Source organism: Muntiacus reevesi, chromosome 2, assembly GCF_963930625.1.
Source record: "Muntiacus reevesi chromosome 2, mMunRee1.1, whole genome shotgun sequence".
Classification (NCBI taxonomy): Eukaryota; Metazoa; Chordata; class Mammalia; order Artiodactyla; family Cervidae; genus Muntiacus; species Muntiacus reevesi.
Genome location: NC_089250.1, coordinates 219,294,758 through 219,318,607, shown reverse-complemented (window position 1 = coordinate 219,318,607; position 23,850 = coordinate 219,294,758). Strand labels below are relative to the sequence as shown.

Here is a 23,850-nt window from a genome sequence, read left to right as displayed (position 1 = left end):
CATCACTATCCCGTTCTACAAAAAAAAAAAAAAAGACCCAAAAAAGCATATTTATATCAAGATAATTCATTAAATAGTAATGCCAACCTGCCCAAGTCTAATAATGCTGTTAAAACAGACATATGGCTCTGCTTTGAGAAAGACAGCCTGCTGTTGGGAGCAGAAGCCTGAAGTTTTAATGCCAAGGTTTATAGACAAGGTCACCCGTGGATTCTCAGGGAGGAAGATACTAGCAAGCCCATGCAGCAATGATGTGTTCTCTTGCCACTAAACAGAATGAAGTAATGTACGTGCAAGGGGCTTCCTAAGAGTGGGAAAAACTCAATTCTCTCCATGGCAGGTTATGTTTGTATCAAGCAATGATGCAGGTTTGTAAAAAGCCATGGCTGTTGTGAACCTATTTTTAACTAAGTATGAGCACCAACCCTGTTGCACTGTTTCCCAAGGCAGAGGCTGTGGATTCTAGCACAGGAAGTGTGCCGCGGGGTTAGTCCACCGCCAACTCAAGTCTGAGCACCCAGTCCTCCGGCTGCCACGCGAGTGACACTGAGCATGTCTCTTTCCTTCTCAGATCCCAGAAGACTACAGCCCGGAGCTCACTGCCGGGCGCAGGGCTGCGCAGTTAACGCAAAGCTCCTTGACTGCGACCCTGTGTGATGAGACGGGCAATACTGCTACGTCCATCTTATAGATGGGAAAATGGAGATACAGAGCTTCCAAACTTCAGCAACCAGGATCAAGGCCAACTCCCACCTGCCTCTGCAGCTCACGAGCGTCTCCACTTACGAGCCCATCACAGACTCACCTTGGGACATCCGCTGTGTGGACAGTGGGTCACACAGAGGCACACCGAGCCTCAAAGCCACCCCAGCTGGAGCTGCCCCAGCCAGGACCCTGGATGCTGTGAGACTACACACCGCCTCCTCGTTTCAGATTCATGAGCCAGGATTCTCTGGGACTGGCAGTCGACCGTGTGCCAAGCGCTGTACTTCCTACCTGCTGCTGGGGGTCTCAGGGCAAAGGCCACACCCCCTCTCTACCGCCATCTACAGGAGCAGGAATGGCAAAGAACACGAAGCGACTCAATGGCAGCGGCTAGGCCTTCCCCTGCAGCGGGCATGAGCTCGTCCACTTCTCCCAGTCCACTGCATGAGGAAGGTGCTAAGGTGCTGTTTTTGTCCTCAATTTATGGAAAAGGAAACACGCTGAGAACGGTCATGTGATATGATCGGGCGGCTCAGCAAGTGAACGGCAGAGGCAGTACCAGACCCCGACCTGCCGGACATGCAGGAGTCACGGCTTCTCCATGCCGGCAGAGGGACGTCCACACGCTGCCTGCTGGTCACTGTCCCGAATCCGTTAATAAAACTCACACCAACACCCACAAGGACCTCGCGGAGACAGAAATTGCTGCCGGTTTGTGAAAGCCCACAGCTCCTACTGGTGGAAAGGAAGACCATGTGGAGTGCTGGGGAGAAGGAACAGGGAAGAAACCATGATCTCAGGCATGAATAAATTCAAGAAACAAATACATGCAGATTTTATCCTCAAAAAACTCCTGTGATAATTACACAAGGAGATGTTAATTTGGCTAACGGGTTGGGGTTCTTAGGGTTAGAGATCGTGTAAAGACAGTGTAACTTCCCTCAAGCCCCTTGAAAGTCCCTTATTTTATGGAAGTGTCACCACCTGGACATCAATACTGTCTTTTGGAGACACTGTCCTCTGACTTAAGTCTGAATTTACTATGGAGCCCCCTTAGGAAGCCTTCTTAGGAGGTTGCCTGTCAGGAGAATTAAATGCAAACGTTTATCTCTCCTTTCTAAATCTCCTCCTTTCAATCACTAATCTCTCCAGGAAAGAACACAACCAAACAGTCCCATTAAGTAAGAGGTAGATAGGACTGATGTAAACCAGCCCCCCCATCACAGCTGCCTTGAATTAATGGGCCTGCTCCTTACTCCACAATGGCCCTTCCCCAGATGACCTTGCCAATCAGCAGATCTCCTGTTGTCTGCAATTTCCAGTGACTCTGGCCACACTCACAGAAGAAGGAATCTGCTTAAGGCATCCAACAGGTTCCCCCTACAAATGGCTTTAGAGGCTAACTGAAATTTACTGACATATATAGATCTTAAAAATGATTTTTTTTTAAAGGTAAATCACAATATTCCAACTTTGCAAAATAGACTCTAGGTATGTTAAGAAGTGACTGGCTGTTCCGGGCTCCGGTCGCCCTGGTCTGACTGACCCTGGGCTCCCTCTGCCTGATGGTGGGTGTAGGCAGTCAGGGTGAACCAGGTGATGTTGCTGAAACAAGCGAGCGCCTGCATCTCAGCGTCTCAGGTCACAAAGCAGAAGCACGAGTCACGTCTCCATGTCCACCTTGGGTCGGTTGAGGCTCTTGCCTTTGTCCTTTTCCTAACAGGGCAGCTGGTGTTGGAAATTTTGCCGGCCAGCGTGGCAGAGGGTGTGATGTGGCACACGCGATGTTCTTAAAGTTTCTGCCTCCAAGAGTGTATCTCACTGACACATCAATTCCAGCCAGATTCCACCAGCCAAGGCGAGTCGGGGGGTGGGGAGGGACAGTCATCCCCTGTGCCCAGACGCAGGCACTGTGAGCAGCCCTACTGATGTGGCAGTGGGGAGGGAGACACTGAGGATACGTGAGAACGCCCTGACAGGGTTGTGCCCCAGGATGTGCACGTCAGGATGGGGCGTCACGAGAATTCAGCCCAGGATTCTGAAGGCCCTTGCTTCAACCGGGAAACACGCTGCCCCTGCCCGGGGCTTGCTCCTCCAGTAAGCAGACCACCTCAGAACGGTCCACGGGTCCTGGCCTCAGCGATCTTTTGTCCCCATCACGCTTACCTAACAGATGACCCTACCAATTCCCATTGGCAGCCCTTTGTCGTGTAATGAACAGGATGCAGGCTGATGAATGCGGCCACTGCACAGAAAACGTCAGTTCTTTCATTAAGCAAACCTTCCCGAGTTCATTGTATTGAACCGGGGTTTGGGCTATTAGGCTGACACATGACAGAGACAATTCTAGTCACATTGTAAGTGCCTATTCATGTCTGGCAAATTCCGCCTTACACGCACGCACACATTGAGAATCGGGCTCTTGTTGCCTGGGACTTTCTTTTTTTTCCCCCTCAGAGTCTGTTTTCCTATTTTTAACTGCTAATTTATTAAGAAACATCCCACTTTATTTAAAGACAGCCTCAACAAGCCTAATTCAGGAAGAACATAATGGATCCTCGGGCTGAGATTCTGTTCTGCTAGCCACCTGACTCGCCTGTTCTTCCCAAACGCATCAGTGTTGACACACCATCTTCATGTGTGAAAGGAAAGAAAAAAATAAAATATTTGCGTGTGGAGTTGTGACACCACAGGCTCTTCTGGCTGCAAGCATTTTAAGAAGAAAACATTATCTATAAGCTTAGAGCTTCCGTTAGAGGAAGGGGACAGGGCTTAAGGCATCATTCCAGGAGACAGGCCATGCATGAGCCTGCCTGATGGGGGCAGAAGTTCTCAGGATCCGAGGCCAGAAGCCCAGGCGGTTCTGGCTCCAGCCGGCCCCTTCCTCCATGGGTGGTCCATCAACAACACGCAGTGGGTGCCTGCTGGGTGGCCGGCCCACGCTGGGTATCAGGATGTGGACAGGAGGGTTCGGGTCTGCGGTCCAGCGGGAGAGAGGCCAACAGATAATTACACTCAAATGAGCTCCGTGGGACTACGGATCCTGAGCGTAACCACCCTCCTCCGTCTGTTCATTTCCACCTCGTCTAAGTCAGCATCACTGCTTTCTTAGGTCCCTGGGCTACATCCCGAAAGGTCCTTCCTCTTGCCTCCTACAGACTGCAACCACCTCTTTTTAAAAGTGTGAATCAAACCACGTTGCCCTCTTGCTTTTAAACTTCTAATGACTCCCCTCATGATTACAATAAAAGCCAGACTCCTTATGGTGGCTTCACAATCTAGCATTTTTCTCCATCTCATCGTCTATCACTTGGCTCCAACTACAGTAGGTGTTCTCTGTCCCTTGAACAGGGCAAGCATAGTTGTACCCCAGGACCTTTGCACTTGCCAAGCTTCTGATTTGGATTCTCTGTCGTAAGTTGTCTGCATGGCTATCACCATTCAGGATTTGGTTGAAATATCATCTTCCTCAAAAGCCATCTCTGACCACATAAACAATCACTATCAACTTCCTTCTCTTCCTTCATTTCCATGTAAAACAATCTAATGTATTTGTTTCCCCCTATAACTTAAATGTAAGCTCCAGGAGTGATGAGATTTTCTCTAATTTAACCTAGCATCTCCAGATTCTGCAACAGTGCCTGACTCCTAGTTTTGCAGCAGCAAAAATGAAACATGGATAATAAAAATAAGAGGTGGTGTTACTCTTAGAGCAATGATTCATACTTACATACCCCTCATTCTGGGAGATCTTTACCTGCACTATCTCATCGAGTCCTCCCAACAACAGAAAATCACTTCTGGTCTACAATTTTCAATCTCCTGTCTGCAGACTAAATTCTGACCAAGATTTTCAGTGACTGCTGGTGACCTTGCCTTGACCCTGACAAAGGACATCAGTCTACGTGCAGACAGCAGGTGGTTCTAAGATCTGGCCTTGGCTGCACCAGCCTCCCCTACATGCCGGACGATCCATCGTCCGAACAGCATCTTTCCGTGCTTCTAGTGTGTGTGGGTGTCAGACGCTCAGTCGTGTCTGACTCTGCGACCACAAGACTGTAGCCCGCCAGGCTCCTCTATCCATGGAATCCTCCAGGCAAGAATATTGGAGTGGGCAGTTATTCCCTTCTCCAGGGGATCTTCCAGCCCAGGGATAGAACCCGAGTCCTGCACTGCAGGCAGATTCTTCACCATCTGGGAGAAGCACCCAGTTCTTGTATGTCGCAAACCCTGAAGTCAGGACATCAGTTATTAAGGATTAGAAGAGGACTCTGGTCCAGAAACAATCTGTGCTGACCCTTCTTGAAGCTTTCCCTCAAACATCCCAGACACAAGGCTCCCACCCTCTCCCCACCCTCTGCCACCCGTCTCTTTCAAGAGAGATTTATTATAGCGCTGTCAACACAATCCTACCTTTACGGAAAAAGATAAAAATAAGAAACACCTTACAAGAAGATGCTGTGGAGAAAGCTAAATCATAAATGTTTGATAAGGAATGGTCAAATCCAGACAAATAACTGTTCAATCCCACTTTGTATTAAGCAGATAAAGTCATACAGAAAATCAATGTGATGTATTGAAACGGGAGGGGAAAAAAAAAGCCAAGCTTGGGGATTGGGCTACACAGTGCTATGAAGCAGTTGCTTCATAAGAGATTGCTTATAATATGATGACCACATACATTTTTAAAAGTGGGGTGCTGATTACTGACTTGCTGTCCTGTCATTCATAACCCAGTCCTCTCTTCTGCTTCTCCTGCTGCTGCTGGAGACGATTCCTGGGGTGACTCACGTGTTCTGAGGGGAGGCAGCAGAGAGGAAACCGGTGCCACTGTTCGAAGAGACGCTGTGGCACTTCCTATGGAGCCCACCAGGTCAGAGATGCTCACATCCCATGTTCCAGCGCATCTGCTTCCGGAGAGTCGCCCTTGTGATGCGACACGCACACGCAGGTGTGCTCATCACCAACTTGTGTGGAAAAGCAAAACAGACTCAACCTACACGTGTCGAGAGAGGAGTGGATGAGGGAATGACAGGCCACCGTACGGCGGACCATCATGCGGTCATGGCACGCCGGGCGGCCAAGCTCCCTGTGCAGGGAACCAAATGATCCCTAAGACGTCACCACATACAAACAGCAAGGTAATAAGCAGCCGTATTCGGTGGTCTTGGCTGCATGAACCTTGTAAAAAGCTATGTATCTATGGGCTTCCCTGGTGGCTCAGGCAGGAAAAAACCTGCCTGCAATGCAGGAGACCCACACTCGATCCCTGGGTTGGGAAGATCCCATGGAGAAGGGAATAGCTACCCACTGTAGTATTCTGTACACATATCTATATCTGTACACAGATCAATATCAAATATATATCTCTCTCTACACACACACGCACACACATATATAGCACACATACTTGTATCTGATGGTAAACGTGTAGGAAGTTTCTGGAAGAATCCACAGTACACCTTTAACAGGTGGTTTCTTTTGGAGAGAGCTTAGGGGATGAGGGACAAAGGAAAACTTTGTTTTTAAAATGTTATCAAAGGGTTTGAAATTCCACCATGAGCTTCTATTGCTTTTACTGTTTATTTCCCCCGAGTGGAGTGGCAAGCGGCAATAAAAACAAAGCGATAGGAAATGCTTTCCCAAGATTGGGAAAGCCTGGTTGTTTCCATGAGTTATCTGACAGAAGACACAGGAAGCTCTGGGTGTTCTTCACTAAGTCTCCAGCCCGGGACCTCTCCCGTCAGAAACCAAGGATTCCATCTGGAGCCGCCTCCTGCACTGAGGGGCCTCCTCCACCTCCAGGGAGAACATCAGTGCCTCTGACTTCCTTCTGTTTCCCCCAAGCCCACCCCAAAACTCCTCAAATAAACGGAAGGGGTTTCTGCTAGAGATGTGGGACCTCCGTGTGCAGCAGTGCAAGTTAAGAGGCTGGCTCGTGGTGGCCAAGCTACTTTCAATACTTTCTCTGTGAGGTAATAAGCTCCCTCCTGCTGATGGCATTATTTTATATAACCTGTAATTAAATAACAACAAGAAAAAAGAAGCAGCAGAGTATACAAAAGTCAACAGATGAGGGAAAGGGCCTTCAAAACAGAAGATGATAAAGCTTGCTAAAAAGAGCAAACGCTGGCACAGAGGTCAACAACTCCCACGTCACCACGGAGAATGATGTGCTTGCTTTGAAGTGAAACAACAGGAGATGAAGGTCAATTAATGCTGTACCTATGAGCCTAGAGTGAGGTGACTGTATTGTGCGCACAAACGGTGCGCTGAGTTCTGCTGGGGAAGGGTCTGAGGAGGAGAAGGCAGCTGAGGAAAGGGAGCTGGAGGCCTGGTGGTTTGCTCTCTTGAAATAAACATCTGAGAAGAGTCAGGCTGTTCATCTAAATAAGCAGAGAGACTTAGACAAATGAAAATACTTCTCCCAATTTATCTTTGACGTGGTGCTTTCCATCTTCATACAGGCAAAGATCAGATCAGTGTGATTTTTTTTCAGATGCTTTTGGGTGTTGGGGAACTAGGAGAAAAGATCCTTTTAGACAAATAAACAGAATTCTCCTGCCCAACCTTCTGGAGCAAGAGATGCGTAATTGTACTGAAGAACAATCTGATAATTGCTTGGACTGTGGTTTGAATCCTTAGCTCTGCCACTTGCTCATCTGCACTTTAAGTGATCCGGTCAACTCTGCACCATGCAGAGGCTGAGTGTGCTTGCGCTTGGTTAAACAGCATTTCCACAGAAGTTAAGTCCACCTGGAACCTCAGACTATATCTGGAAGTACTGTCTTTGCAGTTAATTAAAATGAGGTCAAACTGGATTCTGGTGAGGCTAAATCCAATGATTGGTGTCCTCTTGAGAAGACACACAGATTCAGAGGGAAGAAGGTGGTGTGAGGTCAGAAAGACAGAACAGAGTTATGCTAACATCAGACCAGAAACATCACTCCTGTTAGGATTAAATTACCGATCACGTGCCAAGTGTTTACAGTAGGGCTTGGCACATACTGAATATTACCGAGGTTGAAGTTCATATCATTTTTTGGTTTTGTCAACACTTTCCTTTGTTCTATAAAGGAGTATAAAAACTTTCCCTTGGATAAAAAACAAACAAACAAAACCATCAACATTCTTAGAGAAGAGTATGAAGCATGGGTTCTCAACGAGGGGTGATTCTGTGGCCTGGCCAAGGGATATCTGAGACTGTCCACAGAAATTTTTGGCTTTGCAGGACTTGGGAGGGAGGTGGGTTCGTCTAGTGCATAGAGATCTGGGTTGCTGGTAAAGATCCCGCAAAGCACAAGAAGGCCCCCGTGGCAGAGAGTTACCGGGACCACCAGTCACTGCTGCGAGGCTGAGACACTCTGGTACCAGGTGAAAACCAAGGCCACCTGGCCCTTGAGTCCTGCCTCCCGAGAGTGTCCAGCGCTACACGACTCCTCCTCGCGAGAACGATCACCACCACCATCCACCCTCCCCACAAAAGCCAAACGGAGCAAGTCGTAGCAGTAAACAGCGCCAGCAACAAACCAAGACTCGAGCCCTTCTCTGCTCTGCTTCCCAGGCTACAGAAGGCAAGGTGACCCCCGTATCCTCCGGGAATCACGGGCTGGGAAAAGCAGGCGGGGCCCACGGCCCGCCCCCAGGGAGGAAGGACGGGAAGGACCCGGCCAAGGAGAACGGTGAGCGGAGATGGGGTGGTGGTGACGGGGATGACCGACAGGGCAGGTCCGAGGCACCGGGTGATGCAGCTCAGTGACGGCAGGGCGTGGGGGGCGGGGTGAGGGGCACCAGCATGGCCATCTGGGGTCTGGACCGCGTGGGTGGACGAGGCGAGGTGCCCCTTGCACTGTCAGAAAGCACCCCGGGAGGCCTGGCGATCTGCTGATTCAGTGCACGCGTGAGCCCTGAGGGAACACCTGTGCTCATCCAACAAGCTCGCAGGCCCCGACATCCCGGGGCCGCGGGTGACCGTGACTGCCACACTGGCTGCTGCAGCGGGCGGTGTCAGCATCCTCTCTCTGCGTGTTCCTCCTGATGCCCGCGGAGCGTGTCAGTCTTCACGAGACGGATGAATCTGCTGAAGGCGCCCAGCCTCTGGCTTCTGAAGAAGCCATGTGGAGGGAGGGTGAAAAAGACACATGGGGAGGCGCCCTGTGGATGTGTGTCCCGAGAGGTGACAGAGAGAGGAAACACGTGTCAGGGTCGGGCCTGTGACGGCCCACTGAGAAGGCCTGATCACGTGATGCTCACGGGCTGCTGGACGCCGGGGTGGGAGGGGGTATGAAGAGGGGGCCCTGGGTTGAACACACACCCGGGTGTTCAGGCACACGCACGCGTGTGCTCACGTGAAAAGCAGCAGCAGGACCGTCACTCTCCTTCTCAAGTTGGTACTTCTGCTCCTCGCAGTGATGAAGCCGATCAGGATTAAGGAAGGATAAGCCAGGACTTCCTCCCAAACCTGCCACTGGCATTGAACAGACGTCTGCCTTGATGTTGGTTTTGTTTTCCCCCAGCAAATCAAGGTGTTTCCCCAGGGCTCTGCGCCGTGAAGTTTTCAAGATGAGCAAAGATAACCATATTCCAAATCAGAGCGGGTGGGATCCTGAGCAGGGGAGCATGGACAGCCCATGGGGTCCCTGAAAAACTGAGCCCGGTGCACCTAAATCCAGTCTAACCTCTAAATCAGGCTTCGGATCACAGATCTGTTTACTTTCATTTGGTGATAATTGTTCACAGCAGAACATATCAGAAAATTCTATAAAAGGAACCACAGCCAGGAAATAGTAAATAATTAATCACCCTCCCTCCCAGCCTCTTGCATCTCTGTTGATATAAATGACCGTATAATTCCAAACCCAATTATCACTACTTAGCCGTTCCATTTTGTAGTTAAAATCCCACAAAATTAAAGTGCATCAATTGTTAATGGTAATAGACCAGACAAGGGATTAAAGATTATTTTAATGTTTATTTCCTGTCAAGAGATCTTCTGGCAGGAAACACCGCAGACAAAAGGCGGTACACTCAGATGAGATTCATATATTTAAATCTTCTAACTTCTGAAAACATTATGGATATAATTACTTGTTTAATTTACTTGTTCCCTCAAGATATGGGCTGGGGAGATCAAGCCAACTTTATTATATCAAGTTCTCAGAAAAGAAAGGCAAGCTCTGGAGCATCTAATAAGCTGGTTTATTCTCAATAATCACATCAGATTTTGAGGCTGAGTCCCTGGGCTCTGGGTGCTGCTAACAGAGGGGAGATGTAGAAGCTCGGGGTGAGGAGACTGGGTCCCAGGTCAACTCTCACGCCTGCAACCAGAGGCCTGACTGGCCACAGACCTTGCAGCTTCCCCAAGCCTCAGTTTCGCCTTGGTAACAGACGGTTGATGAGGACAGCAGTGCACGCTGGACAGAGGTGCCAGAAGGCTGGGAGGCAGCTGCGTGAGGCCAAAGTCACACCAACCCAAAACACACGCACAGCACCCCGGCGTGCATGCCACTGCTCGCAAGGTCGCCCAGCTGAGCCGTAGACGCTCAGTCAATCTTTCTAGGTCATCACCGAGACAGACAAGTGCACACGTGCTCACACACACACATGGGGACACATCAGAAAACACAATCGCAACATCCAGGGGTCCTTTAACACAATCTGAGAAATACTGGTCTATTTCCAGAAATGCAGATGATGGCAAAAATAAGTTCCATCCCAATGTCCAATCACCTTACTCAGGATGTAGGCTAAGAGAGATTAAGAAGTTCAAAGGCAATAAACAAATGGGGAGGAGGAATGGGCAAATAGAAAAATTGCTTGATAAGACAAAAAAAGTAACTGCTCACCTAAAATTACTATTTAGATCCTGGAGAAAGACTCTAGAATATAAAATATGTGATCACATTTATATATAAATAAGAGAGAGGGAGGAACCAGGGGGCAGGATGGTTGGATGGACTGACAGACAAAAACAAGAATTGCTCACCTAAAATTACTATTTAAATCCTAGAAAAGTCAGAATCTAGATAGAACTTGAGCCCCTCTTCCCAAAGTAGAGTTAATTGTTTTACCTGTTAATTTCTGCCACCTTCATTTGAATATAAAAACCATGATGGAAGAGTTACCTGTGTGTTCACTGCCATATTGCTAGAACATAAAATAGAGCCTGACACATAATAGGTGCTCGATAAATATCACCAGAGTGGACCATGACAGGGACAGTAACTGTATGATCATTCTGTGTCTCCGAAGGAATTCCCACCTCAGATTCTCATGTCCGTATATTAACTCGGTTTACTACTAACAGTAAGGGACTTGGAAACAAGACGGGCTGAGAAGCCCTGCCCGAACCACACACCCAGACACAGGGTCAGAGCTAGTCTGAAATCATACTTGCTGACTCTGCACCCCGGGCTCATTCCGTGACATCACTCTGGCCTTTGCAGGGTGTCCGTCCACCTGAGGAGGAGGGAAGGCACTTGGCTTAAGAAGCAAAGAGATGACGTACAAGGAAGTTTCTGCAACAGTTTGGGTTCCCAAAGAGCGTGTGACTTAGGGCTTAGGCTAATCAGTGGAAGTGAAAGGATACTGGGGAAGTCAGCCATCATAACTGCTATGCCTACAGATAAAATACACAAGGCAGGAGGAAATAATAAAAAAAGGAGTTCTAATCTTTAAAAGGACACTGCCCGTTTCATGTTTGATGTAAGTCAAATCATTATGCTGGACAACCACAAGCTTACAAGGCCGTGTCAATTATATCTCAATAAAACTGGGAGAAGAAAATATTTTAAAGAAATATATACATATATATTTATATATATAAAATTTATGAAAAAACAAAAATACAGTGTTCATAATGAGAACCACTGCTTAGCACAGGGAACTCTACTCAATGTTCTGTGGTGACCGAAACAGGAAGAAAATCCATTTATGTATGGATATATGTATCTGTATATGGGATATGTATATGTATATGGGACATATGTATATGTATAGCTGATTCACTTTGCTATACAGTAGAAACTAACAACATTGTAAATTAACTATACTCTAATAAAAATTTAAAAATAAATACAGTGTTCAAACTTTAAAAAGGCTAACCAACAATAGAAAAATGGTTAAACAAAATAAATTCATTCATATGGTACACTCTTACTAAATCAGGAATTTTTCTAAGCAATGTTTAGTGACATGAGAAATTATTGTTTAAGAAAAAGAAAATATATAGAAAAAATATAAAGTTTAAATTTTTAAACTTTTTAAAAGCTTAAACCCAAATTTGTTTTCAAAAAAGTCATCATGTGGAGGAGAGAAAAAAACAACAAAATATTAAGAGCAATCATCTTAGGGAAACGGAGTTAATAGAACAATTTCATTTTCTTCTGCCTAAGTGCCTAAAATTATTCTTTTCTCCTTCTACCATGTGTACTATTGACTACATATTAAAAAAATTAATAAATAAAGTTTTTCAAAGTAACACATGCCTCTTGATAGGAGAGAGAGAGGGAAAAAAAAAGTTCAGTCAGAACTTACGCCTGGGTCCAGTCAAATAATTTACTTAGCTCATGAGTTAACAAAGATTAAGAAATTCACGGTCTAATACATACATATATAAAAGAAGCATGTGCCTATCTACCAACTTTGTTTTCATTGCAGAAAAGTAAGAATCTAAAATGAAAAGGGATGTGGCATCCGTTTTCTTGAGCGTGATGAACCTTGAGCCCTGGAGCAAGGTGGAGGGCTGGGAGTCCTGGCACTCGTGGCTGGGAGCAGACCCTGGGAGCAATTGTCACGGGGACTTGCAGGGAGACCTCGACCAGGCTAAGAGATGGCTGTCCTTGGGCCCAGAGAGGAGGGTGAGCCACTGACGGTCTGCGTGATTCATCACAACTTCCTGTACAGCCCCTTGGAGCATCCGTGATTGCAGTTGGCGATCATGGGACACAGCTTCCAAACATGCTCTAAGTAACTCAGAGCCTTGCTCTCAAGTTGCCTTCTGGACCTGGCTTATCGTGAGGGGCTTGGAGGTGTTTCCTTTAAAACAGTCCCAGGAAAGCCAGCCATACATTCATTGGATACCTGATCTCCACAGGAAATAATCATCACAAGAAAGCGAAGGACAAGGGACTTTCCTGGAGATGCGGTGGATAAGAATCCTCCTGCCAATGCAGGGGACGTGGGTTCCACCCCTGGCCCGGGAGGATTCCACATGCCACGGGCCAAGGAAGCCTGTGGCCTACCCCTACCTCGCCATGCACTAGAGCCCGTAAGCTGCAGCTACTGAAGTCCTCGCACCCTAGAGTCTGTGCTCAACAGCAAGAGATGCCACCGAAACGAGAAGTCCACACACAGCAAGGAAGAGCAGCCCCCGCTCGCCACCAGAGAAAGCTTGTGTGAAGCAATGAAGACCCATTGCAACCAAAAAGAAATAAATTTAAAAAGAAAAAAAAAGGAATAAAGTGACTGATGACGCTGACCATCTCTGTGCCTGGCATTCCGCCGTCCATCTCCCCTGCACAACATCTAACTCCATCAGGTACAGTAAATAAGGCTTCCCATTTTAAAGGTGATAAGACTAAGGCTCACAAATAGTAAGGTTGGTTATGATTCCCACCACTGTGGAATAACCCAGATTCATACTCCAGGGGACCTGATTCCAGAACTCACTGCCCACCTGAACCAGTGGCAGAGGGGAAGGCCAGATGCGGCCTGGGGAGGTGAGCTGGGTCTCTGCAGGTGGATGAACAGAGGGTCTTGGGCGGGGAAAAGAAGGAATCACCCAGCAGGTATCAGGTAAAGACAAGACTCAAGCCCTGGGCCTTGGACGAGCACAAAAGGTGCCAGCTGGCGTCCCTCCAGCCCATCTCTGATACCCTCTTAACAATCTGCTCACACTTCCAGGGACCCGCATGGCTTCCCACCTCCAGGGGACTTGTTCTCCTGCCAGAGTGAGACACTGAATAGCTGCCTGTATTCAACCTGACATCCACAGATATTTAAGAGTCTAATTCGATCGTTACATCTTTTCTGTAGACACAAAGGAACTGCAGGCTTACGGCACCTCGGGGCTCCCTCTCACATTTACCTTCCTTGTTTAGGCGTGCTGGGGATGGATACACACGAAACAGGGCCGTTTAACTAAAGATGCTGTATAATGGTGCTACTTTGGTGCCTGACAACGAGGAAACCTTGGTGAATCCTAATACCAGCCAAGAGATGCCAGCCACCGGGGCTTGGGTGGGGGTCCAACTTGCTCATGAATATGGCAGCTGAACAGATGGTCAATGGCTCCAGCAGCCAAGGGGCTATCAACTGAGCTCGGAAAAGCCAAATTCCCATCAGTGCCAGGCTTAGGAGACGCTCCATTAAGGAGACTCACGTTGTTCCAAGAGTTAAGGATATAAACCCAACAGCCAGCCCACGTCCCCCTGCCCCCTTTTCACTGGAAGGCTTGTCATGTAGGTGATGGTATAAGCTCTGAAATTTTCTGTGTGCCTCAGGTGGCTGGCTCGCAGAAGTGCACCTTTGCAGACCAGGTGAGATCTGTGGGACGGGCGAGATGCGACATGGAAACCCATTCCCTAACCTTTCACCAGGCCTGAAATTTACTGTGAATGGAACTCCTAAAAGTTCATGTTGGCCTCTAATTTAACTACTAAATCAGGTTCCCTGAGAACACCTCTATTATAATAAATACATCATTGTGACAACATATGCTAATTGCACGACCTCAGAGACTACTGTGGACAACCTACACGTGAGGAATGTACCGAAGGTGGCTGTCCTTGGATCCACACCACTGGGGCTTTAGGACTGGGCTGAGGCACTGGGAGAACATTAAACATCTCCCCAGCAGGCTGCCATTGTGGCCGACTCCCACCGTGGTGGACGACAGCGGGAACAGAGTACCAAGACCCTAATTTCACACAGGTGACAAAACTGAAATCTGTGCTCACTTGGGACGTGGGTGGTGTCTCCAGCTTATGGAATTTAAGGGGGAAATTATCTGTAAGTGTATAGAAATGAGTATGCTTTTCTGAAAAACAAAATACTACTCAGCCATAAGAAAGATGAAATAATGCCATTTGCAGCAACATGAACGGACCTAGAGATGATCATACTAAGTCAGACAAAGACAAATACCACATGATATCACTGATATGTGGAATCTAATTTTTTTTAATTATACAAATGAACTTATTTACAAAACAGAAACAGAGTTGCAGATGTTGACAAATAAACTTATGCTTACCGAGGAGGAAATGTTGGGGGAGGGGCGGGATGAATTAGGAGCTGGAGATGAACACACACACACTACGATGTGTGTGCTCAGTCGCAGAGTCATGTCCGAGTCTTTGTGACCCTGTGGACTGTAGCCCACCAGGCTCCTCTGTCCATGGGAGTCTCCAGGCAAGAGTACTGAAGTAGGTTGCTGTTCCCTTCTCCAGGGGATCTTCCCAGCCCAGGGACCGAACCTGAGTCTCCTGCATTCTCTACCCCTGAGCCGCCTGGGAACAACCAGCAAGGACCTACTGGACAGCGCAGGGAACTCTAGTCAATGTTCTGTGATAACCTTATGAGAAAAGTGTCTGAAAAAGAATAAACAGATGTGTATGTATGACTGAGTCATCTTCTGTACACCTGAAAAAAACACAACATTGTGGACCAACTAAAAGCCAATAAAATTCAAAAAATAAAGAGCACTAAGAAGATATACACACCTATTCATCTCCAAGCTATGCCTTGAATAAACTAAAGAAACACTGTGGTCACTGTATGTAGTGACACATTAAGAGGGGGGAAAAAAGATCATTTTTATATATCTCAGCCAAACGACTTTTCTTCTTTTTTTCCCTAAAAATACCTTCATTCATTTTTCCTGTTTCTTTTCTTTCTCATCCCTCTTCCCTCCTCCCTCAGACAGCCCGGATCACTCAATTCCCCTGACCGTCCAGCCATTGACTGGACCTGTGAGATGGGGACAGAGTGTGCCTGTCAGGTCTCCCTATGGGTTAAATAAAATGATGGGTGTGCCCACCTTGTACACTGTGGACCTTCAACATATAAAATGATCATGTTAATGGCAACAACAAAGTTATTTTTACTGCGGTCAGAAGTAGCCACACACACGTAACAAAAGGACCAGCGGGAGAGGAGAGGAAAAGAAAGTGGGGAGGGGTGGGGGCAAATCAAGGTCCTGTGCTGATAGACAGGGGAAGAGCTGGGTGAAAAAAATGAACAGCGCAAAGTCAGCCTAGCAAATAAGCCAAGGCCACCCAAAGGAGAATAAAGCCTTCTAGTCAAAGCTTGTTCTAGCAGGGGAGTCAGCTACCATCGGGCTGTTGGGCAGAGGCTCAAAGGCAGACATGGAAGAGGGCACATTTTCTAATAGGAAAAGGGAAGGCTTTAGTGTGTTCTGATTGAAGGCTGTCCTCCTGGGGAGGCTGGGGCGGGCCAGCTAGGAGTGTGACATCCTCAGGGCTTGGTTTGGGAGCACACTTGGCTTTCTCTCGCTGGTCCTGAGTTGGAAGTAAGGAGAAAAATTAGTGACGCTGGGTGTTACTGACCAAGTCCTGACCATTTCTGGCTGATGGCTGCGGAGGCTGCGGGTCAGAGGTCTATGATCAGATACGGCCTGGCCATTGTCCATTTGTATATTCAGTCTCTCATTAGCAAGACCATTTAGTGACCCATAACCATTTACCCCAAAGCTGTCCACGAAACAGACTGTGACAAAAACTCTTCCCCCAAGCAGCCTGTGCAGGGGGGCTGGTTGGCTGGACCACCCACAGTGCCTCCCAACCACAGGGCAATGAATTCTCTCAAAGCTCCCCACAGCCTAGGAACAGGCTGCCCATCGCCCTGAGCCTTTGCATAGGGGTACGTGTGAATTTGAGAGGAAAATGGTGCTCTGGCATCCTACAGAAATAGCCATTTTTCATACCACTCCTGGGAGGTGGTAATTTATTCAGTCATCTTTCAACATAATTCCTGTCTGACTGATTTTCTCTCTGCCTTCATCTTCTCCAAGGTGCCACACACCTGTCCTGAGTGAATAAGAGTAAGTGTGGTGTACAGACAGGAGGGTTCAAGAAGCCAAATGAATAATGGAACAGACTTGTGCTAGCGCAAATGAAAAGGAAAAGCTCGCTGTTCATATGAAATTTCTGCCAAAGTGATTACTAATGTTGCTCTTTAGACAAATAGCAGTTAAAAAAAAAAAAAATCTCTAGGTCTTTATAGAGTTGGGAGAGTAAAATGGTTGGGATTTCCCCAAAGCTGGAAAAACTTGGTTTCATGTCACCAACCTCAGCCAATACATGTGTGGTCTGTTTTCTAGAACTTTCTGTTTTGGATCTAGGGTTTAAACCCTGGATCTGCCACTTAGCAGACAGGTGATCCTGAGGTTCATTTGGGATTATTTTGAGGCAGAAGGGAGGTTGATATTCTAAGGGCTGGTGTGGGGACTAGAGCTTAGTGAGCACAGAGGAAATGTAGCTATGATTTTTTAAATGGGGAGGAATAGGCCTGCTCTTGGAAATTGGAAGCAGGGAAGGTTTAATGCAACGGAAATTAGGCTGAAAAAAGCAGGCTGAGATCTGTCTCCTTCCCTAACAGATCCAAAGGTGCTCTGCAAAGTATCTGATTACATGTTGAAAAGGGACCATTATTCTATAATCCTGTGATTTGTGTAATGATGTATATGTGCAGAAAGACATCCCAGGGTCTTCCTAAGCCAGGGATCGAACCCAAATCTCTTTTGTCTCTGGCACTGGCAGGCGGGCTCTGTACCACTGAGCCACCTGGGAAGCCCATAAATGTGGAGAAAGACAGAAGAGATCAGAGTAATCAGCTGGTCCCCAAGGTGGGAAGAAAGGTGAGCCAGACTGTGAAGTGAGCTCTTCCACACGGTCTGCATGTGCCTGGCTGGCATGCATCTGCCCTTCCCATCAGTTCAGTTCAGTTCAGTCGCTCAGTCGTGTCCGACTCTTTGAGACCCCATGAATCACAGCACACCAGGCCTCCCTGTCCATCACAAACTCCCGGAGTTTACTCAAACACATGTCCATCAATTCGGTGATGCCGTCCAGCCATCTCATCCTCTGTCGTCCACTTCTCCTCCTGCCCCCAATCCGTCTCAGCATCAGGGTCTTTTCCAATGAGTCAACTCTTCGCATGAGGTGGCCAAAGTATTGGAGTTTCAGCTTCAGCATCAGTCCTTCCAATGAACACCCAGGACTGATCTCCTTTAGGATGGACTGGTTGAATCTCCTTGCAGTCCATGGGACTCTCAAGAGTCTTCTCCAACACCATAGTTCAAAAGCATCAATTTTTCGGCGCTCAGCTTTCTTCACAGTTCAACTCTCACATCCATACATGACCTCTGGAAAAACCTTGACCAGACGGACCTTTGTTGGCAAAGTAATGTCTCTGCTTTTTAATATGCTATCTAGGTTGGTCATAATTTTCCTTCCAAGGAGTAAGCATCTTTTAATTTCATGGCTGCAATCACCATCTACAGTGATTTCAGAGCCCCCCAAAATAAAGTCTGACACTGTTTCCACTGTCTCCCCATCTATTTCCCATGAAGTGATGGGACCAGATGCCATGATCTTAGTTTTCTGAATGTTGAGCTTTAAGCCAACTTTTTCACTCTCCTCTTTCACTTCACATTCAAGGTCAGGAGGAGCGGCCATGAGAAGATAGCCCTCGTCCAAGGTAAGGAGCAGCGGCTGCGCTTTTCTGGAGCAGCCGTGAAGAGATACACCACGTCCAAGGTAAGAGAAACCCAAGTAAGATGGTAGGTGTTGCAAGAGGGCATCAGAGGGCAGACACACTAATACCATAATCACAGAAAACTGGCCAATCTGATCACAGGACCACAGCCTGTCTAACTCAGTGAAACTAAGCCATGCCGTGTGGGGTCACCCAAGATGGTCGGGTCATGGTGGAGAGGTCTGACAGAATATGGTCCACTGGAGAAGGGAATGGCAAACCACTTCAGAATTCTTGCCTTGAGAACCCCATGAACAGTAGGAAAAGGCACTTCCCATAAAGCACCCTATTTCCTGAGGGAAACAGTTGTATCCTCGGTCCCAATCCGTGTGTTTTGGCATCTCGTGGTGGCAGATGACCTACACTGTGCAAACATTCCTGCAGGCTGAACTACGAATCCCAACCTCCTTCCCCCAGTTAACAAGATCAATGCCAGTCAACTGGTCAGCTCCAGGTTTTGACAAAAGGTGCATGTGGCTTTACCATCATCAAGGAAAGATGCTTATACATCTATAGAGGGAAAAGCTGAGTCCCAAAGGGGAAGAAAAAAACTCTTCATGACATCTTCTGAATACACAGGGCCAGCAGAGGCTGAACCCATGATAGTCCTGGAATTCTCACTTACATAAGGTAATAAGTACTTTTTTCCTCCTCTATAGCCGGCGAAGCATACACAAACCAAGTAAATCAGAAAGGGTGATGGGAGACGGAGGAGGAGTGATTTTTTTTTTTTTTTTTTTTTTTTTACAAAGTATCGAGATATCAAGTGAGCTGGAGGTTACTCATTATGGCAAATGTCTCACGCTGGGAAGAAAATATTTTTTTTGGTGCAGGTGCAGGGGATGTCCCCCAATACCACTTCAGCTGCTGAGTGAGCAAAGAGGAATATGAATAAACTCCGTGGCCACAAGAAGTCCAGGGCTTCCTTTTAAATCAGTTACTAGATGGTGAGGAACCAGTATATCATAGTGAGATGATCATTTATAATGGGACCTTTATTAGGAGCCAGGGTATAAAAACTGTACGTGAAACAGCCTCCTAAGCAGATTCGGTGCGTGGCTAATTAGCCTTGTCTCCCAAGGGGGGCCGGCTGGCTCCGGGCAGTGGTGACAACACCGGGAAGTCATTCTGCCGCCAGGTCACAGGCCTAGAGCGGGTCACGTCCAAAAGGGCCTAACTGCTTCTTCAGGACACAAGGGGGCACACGGCTGCCTCGTGGGCTTGAAGACGCGAGGACTGGGTTCGGGTCCCCTGAACTGGCTGTGTGGTGTCCACGCTGCTCACAAATCCTGTGGCAGCTACAGTCTGCCTCTGTGGTCTGGCTTTGTTGTTGGATAAATATGACAAAGCTTGGCACACAGCAAGTACTTGATAAGTGGTAACTATTTTCTAAGAGTACATGTTTCCGCTTCAGTTTTTAGGCATGAAGAGGGTGGGGAGAGACTCAGGACAGTTGGATCCTGGTCTGGTCAGTTGTTCATAGACAGCTTTTCTGTAATTTCAGGCAAACAGAAGAGACCCGTATCTTGGGTTACGGAGTCTGGGTCACTGGGGGCAGGGGTCACTGCAGAGCCATCATTTATTGAGAGCTTACGCTGGGCCAGGCACAGTTTTAAGTATTTCACTTCTGTGAACTTAACTTAATCCTTGCAGAATCCCCATGCAGTAGCTACTAGTAATGGGGTTAATATTAGACGCAATAACCCCAGGGTTTCACATCTATTAAGAGCATTGAGAGTCCCCTGGACAGAAAGGAGAGCAAACCAGTCAATTCTAAAGAAAATCAACCCTGAATATTCACTGGAAGGACTGAGGCTGAAGAACCAATCCTTTGGCCACTTGATGCAAAGAGCCGACTCACCGGAAAAACCCTGATGCTGGGAAACACTGAAGGCAGAAGGGAAGGTGGTGGCAAAAGATGAGATGATTGGATGGCATCACCGACTAGATGAACATGAATGTGATCAAACTCCTGGAGATAACGAAGGACAGAGGAGCCCGGCATGCTACAGTTCACAGGGTTGCAAAGAGTCAGACACGACTCAGCGACTGAACACAACAGCTAACGCCAAGATGAGGGATGTAACTTGAACCCCGACAGTGGGATTCCAGAATTTGTTAACTGTGTCCCGACCCTAAAAGGCAGGGCAGGGTTAGAAGAGTGATGCTTTTCCTTCACCTGTGACCAATGTGCCTCGTGCCCACAAGTTCCCACTGATGAGTCCTGACGAGTATCCCGAGCAAAAGGCACAGTGGTTTTAAGTGGAAAGTGGGCTTGGGCCTGCAGTTATCTGAGCTGGCAGGAGCCCACAGCAAGAACGTGGCGTGCCCATGAATTTCATCCATCCGGAGGATCCTGGGGGTGGGGAGATCACAGAAACAAACGAGGTGAGAAGGGATGGCCTGGATGGGGATGAACTTGACCTGGTACACATAGATGGTGCTCCGCAGACTTCACGGATTCCCACCGAGGCTGGAATGGAAGCAGGGAGCCCAGAGAGAAAAGATCTTGAAGCAGAAGAAAAAAAAAAAAAGAACAGTCAACATGAAGACAGAAAGAGAAGTTGGAGACTGAAGCCCTGGGTTCAAATCCCACCTCTGAGTTCTCCCCTCTCCCCTGTCCCCTGCACCCCCTCCCTACTGCCCTCTCCACATCGCGCCCTTCTCTTTGAAAGAGGAGTGAACAACAAGGGATGAGGGAGAGGCAATATTCACAAACACCCCTTGATGAGGAATTCCAACTCAGTATATACAAAAGGGCCATACATTTAAATATTTTGCTGTTGCTATTAAATGGAAAGAAATTGTAAATTATTGGGGAGGGGGAGGTGGGGCAAGAGGACTCCTACCCAGGGATGTCACACCTAACTTAATACAGCACTTAAGCGTTCACCCTCCAGGAAAATTCCTCCTCGGCACCTTCCAAGGACCCAAGGCTCTTGATGAAAAGGGAGGAATAATCCTTTCTTTGGTGTCTGCAATCAAGATCTATTTGGTAGCCCACTCCTCTAACACCGCCCCTGCGGAGAAATAATTTCGGCTCCCCGTTAATTTGAGTATTGAACTGAAATTCTGCAGCTGCTTTCTGCCAAGCCTGAAAGCAGAAATTAATTTCAATGACCCAGGCGAGTGGAGGGGAGCGCTGTCAGGTAATTAGTCTTCGTCTTCTGCTACTCAGGGTCTATCAGGGTGCTAATCCATACATAAACCCAGGCATTCCCCAAGTCACTTGCAATCTGCGGGGCCATTTAACTGCCTCTTGGTTGGGTTCGCCAGAGCCGGGGCATCACAGGCACATGGATGAAGGCTCCCTTTCGTGTCGACCCTTCCGTCTACCTATTTGGGGTCTGTGGAATTAATGCAGCTGATTTACATGTTCTTTTCCTGTTTGATCGTGGTGTCTGCCATTGATTAAGTGGAGCTTGGGGTGGGAAGGGGAGTGGGGGGAGGGGTCCCCCTCCTGCAGCATCTGACTTGCCAGTTTATTAATGAAAGAGGCACCAATATTGATAGCCCTGACACTACAAGTGCAGCAATTAGAGGGTATGTCCTTCCAGGATTTTAATTAAAAAGGAGACTTTTCCTGCCCAGGATGGTTCCTATTGTCATATATGTACTGGATTCTGGCTTGGGTTGGGGATTACTATGCCTTTGCCTTTAGGAATATCACCAGTGGGGAGGGGGCAGAATAAACACAGGTTCAAAAAGCTTTGTTCCTAATGACGGTCATTGTGAAATCCACGGAAAAGAATGGTACTTGGAGAAGGTACCTCTTTACAAAGGCAGCCTGCCTCCCTCCAGTCCGCCCAGACACTTCCCTGGGCTTCTGGTTTTTCATGCTTTGAACCCTGAAGGACTGGGAGTGGGTGGGTAGGTGGGGGTGTGGGATGCAAACCCAGTATGCAAACCCAGGATGCAAATCAGTAGCTCTGATAATTTTCTGAGCTACTGAAGCACCTTGTATCCACTACATTGCTCACCCTTCAAGCAGTTCTGTGGCATGGGTTTCGGGGGCTCCATTTAACGGAGGAGAAAACTAATGCCTCGATCAGAGATGGTCAGTGGCTGGTGGTTCCTCCTGACCCAAACTCCTCCTTCACTCCCCTCCAGGCACTGAGCACCCCCCAGACTACGGGGCCAGGCAGGCAGCATTGACGGCGACACCGATGAACTGGGAGCCCTTCCCCCTCTGAAAGGGCAGCCCAGCTCAGGCCAGAGCCTCCGGCCAGTTCTGCAAGCCAGGCTAGCCCAAAGAGGCGGCCTTTGGTGGCAGCTGATATTATAAGAGGAATCAAACATCTGGAATTTTAGGTGTTGAATGCTGTCAACTCATCACTGAAGCTCCTTGTAAGATCTGCAACTTCAGACACTCTACCTGCTTCCTTAGGATTCTTAAGATCCATTTTTGTTTCCTCAATATATATTTTAAAAATTCTGAACCCAGTTCTACCATGTCACTCTCCTGCCTGTGTGGTCACACAACAGAAATGGCCCCAGCACAAAGCTGAATCTAAAGAAGAAACACCAACTCCGTTCATCAGTACCATTTTTCTAGATTCCATATGTATGCATTAACATATGGCATTTGTTTTTCTCTTTCTGACTGATTCTACCTGATATAACAGGTTCTAGGTTCATCCACCTCTCTAGAACCCACTCAGAGACCCAGAGGGACGAGATGTGGGGATGGGAGGCAGGCTCAAGAGGGAAATGATACATGTACAGTTATGACTGATTTGTGTTGTTGTATGGCAGAAACACAATATTGTAAGACAATTTTCTTTCAATTAAAAAAATTAATTAAAATAAAAATATATTAAAAAAAAAAAAAAGGAAACAGACTGTGGGCCCCAAACGCCTTCCTCCTGGGCCTTCTTCAGCTGACATCAGAAACCCTCTTTACTTTTCGTCTACCTGGACCAGACACAGAGCAACCAGGCCCGCACACTTGGAGCTGGGGAGGGTGTGCTCCCCCAAGCCCACCTCTCCTGCTCAGTCATTCTGGACCACCCTCCTTTACACCCAGGTCAGTAATGAACAGACTATGTGGCCTCAGATCTTTATATTTTTTTCTCTCCTGTGCATCAGTTTTCTCATCTGCAAAATGAGAGACTAAATCTGACCTCACAAGTACCTTGGGAGGTTCCTATGAGGGGAAAAAAAAAAAAAAAAAGCATGAGAATGTTTGAACACAGTGCCTATCTCCGTGCAAGCAGGCCCACCATGCCTGACCACCTGCACAAGCAACTATGCCCAACTTGAGGTCCATGGTGGTCAAACTAATAATACATACATAGGCTTGTGAACCAAGTCTCCTCCCCTGGTGTTACGAGAACAGTGATGACCAAGAACTGGACAGAAAGCCAG

General features: G+C 47.5%; 1 protein-coding gene across 5 annotated transcripts in view; it reads right to left on the bottom strand.

The window, feature by feature from the left end:
* WWOX (WW domain containing oxidoreductase) overlaps positions 1-23,850 on the bottom strand; it is an 883,821-nt gene that overhangs the window by 440,385 nt on the left and 419,586 nt on the right. The window contains exon 9 of one of the 5 annotated variants that reach the window (XM_065925070.1): positions 14,975-15,296. The exons of the other annotated variants lie outside the window; for them this stretch is intronic. Within the exon in view, the coding sequence (XP_065781142.1) occupies positions 15,282-15,296 (15 nt within the window). The 3' untranslated portion in view covers positions 14,975-15,281. Of the gene's footprint in view, positions 1-14,974; positions 15,297-23,850 lie in introns of those variants that run through there. 5 annotated transcript variants of the gene reach the window in all.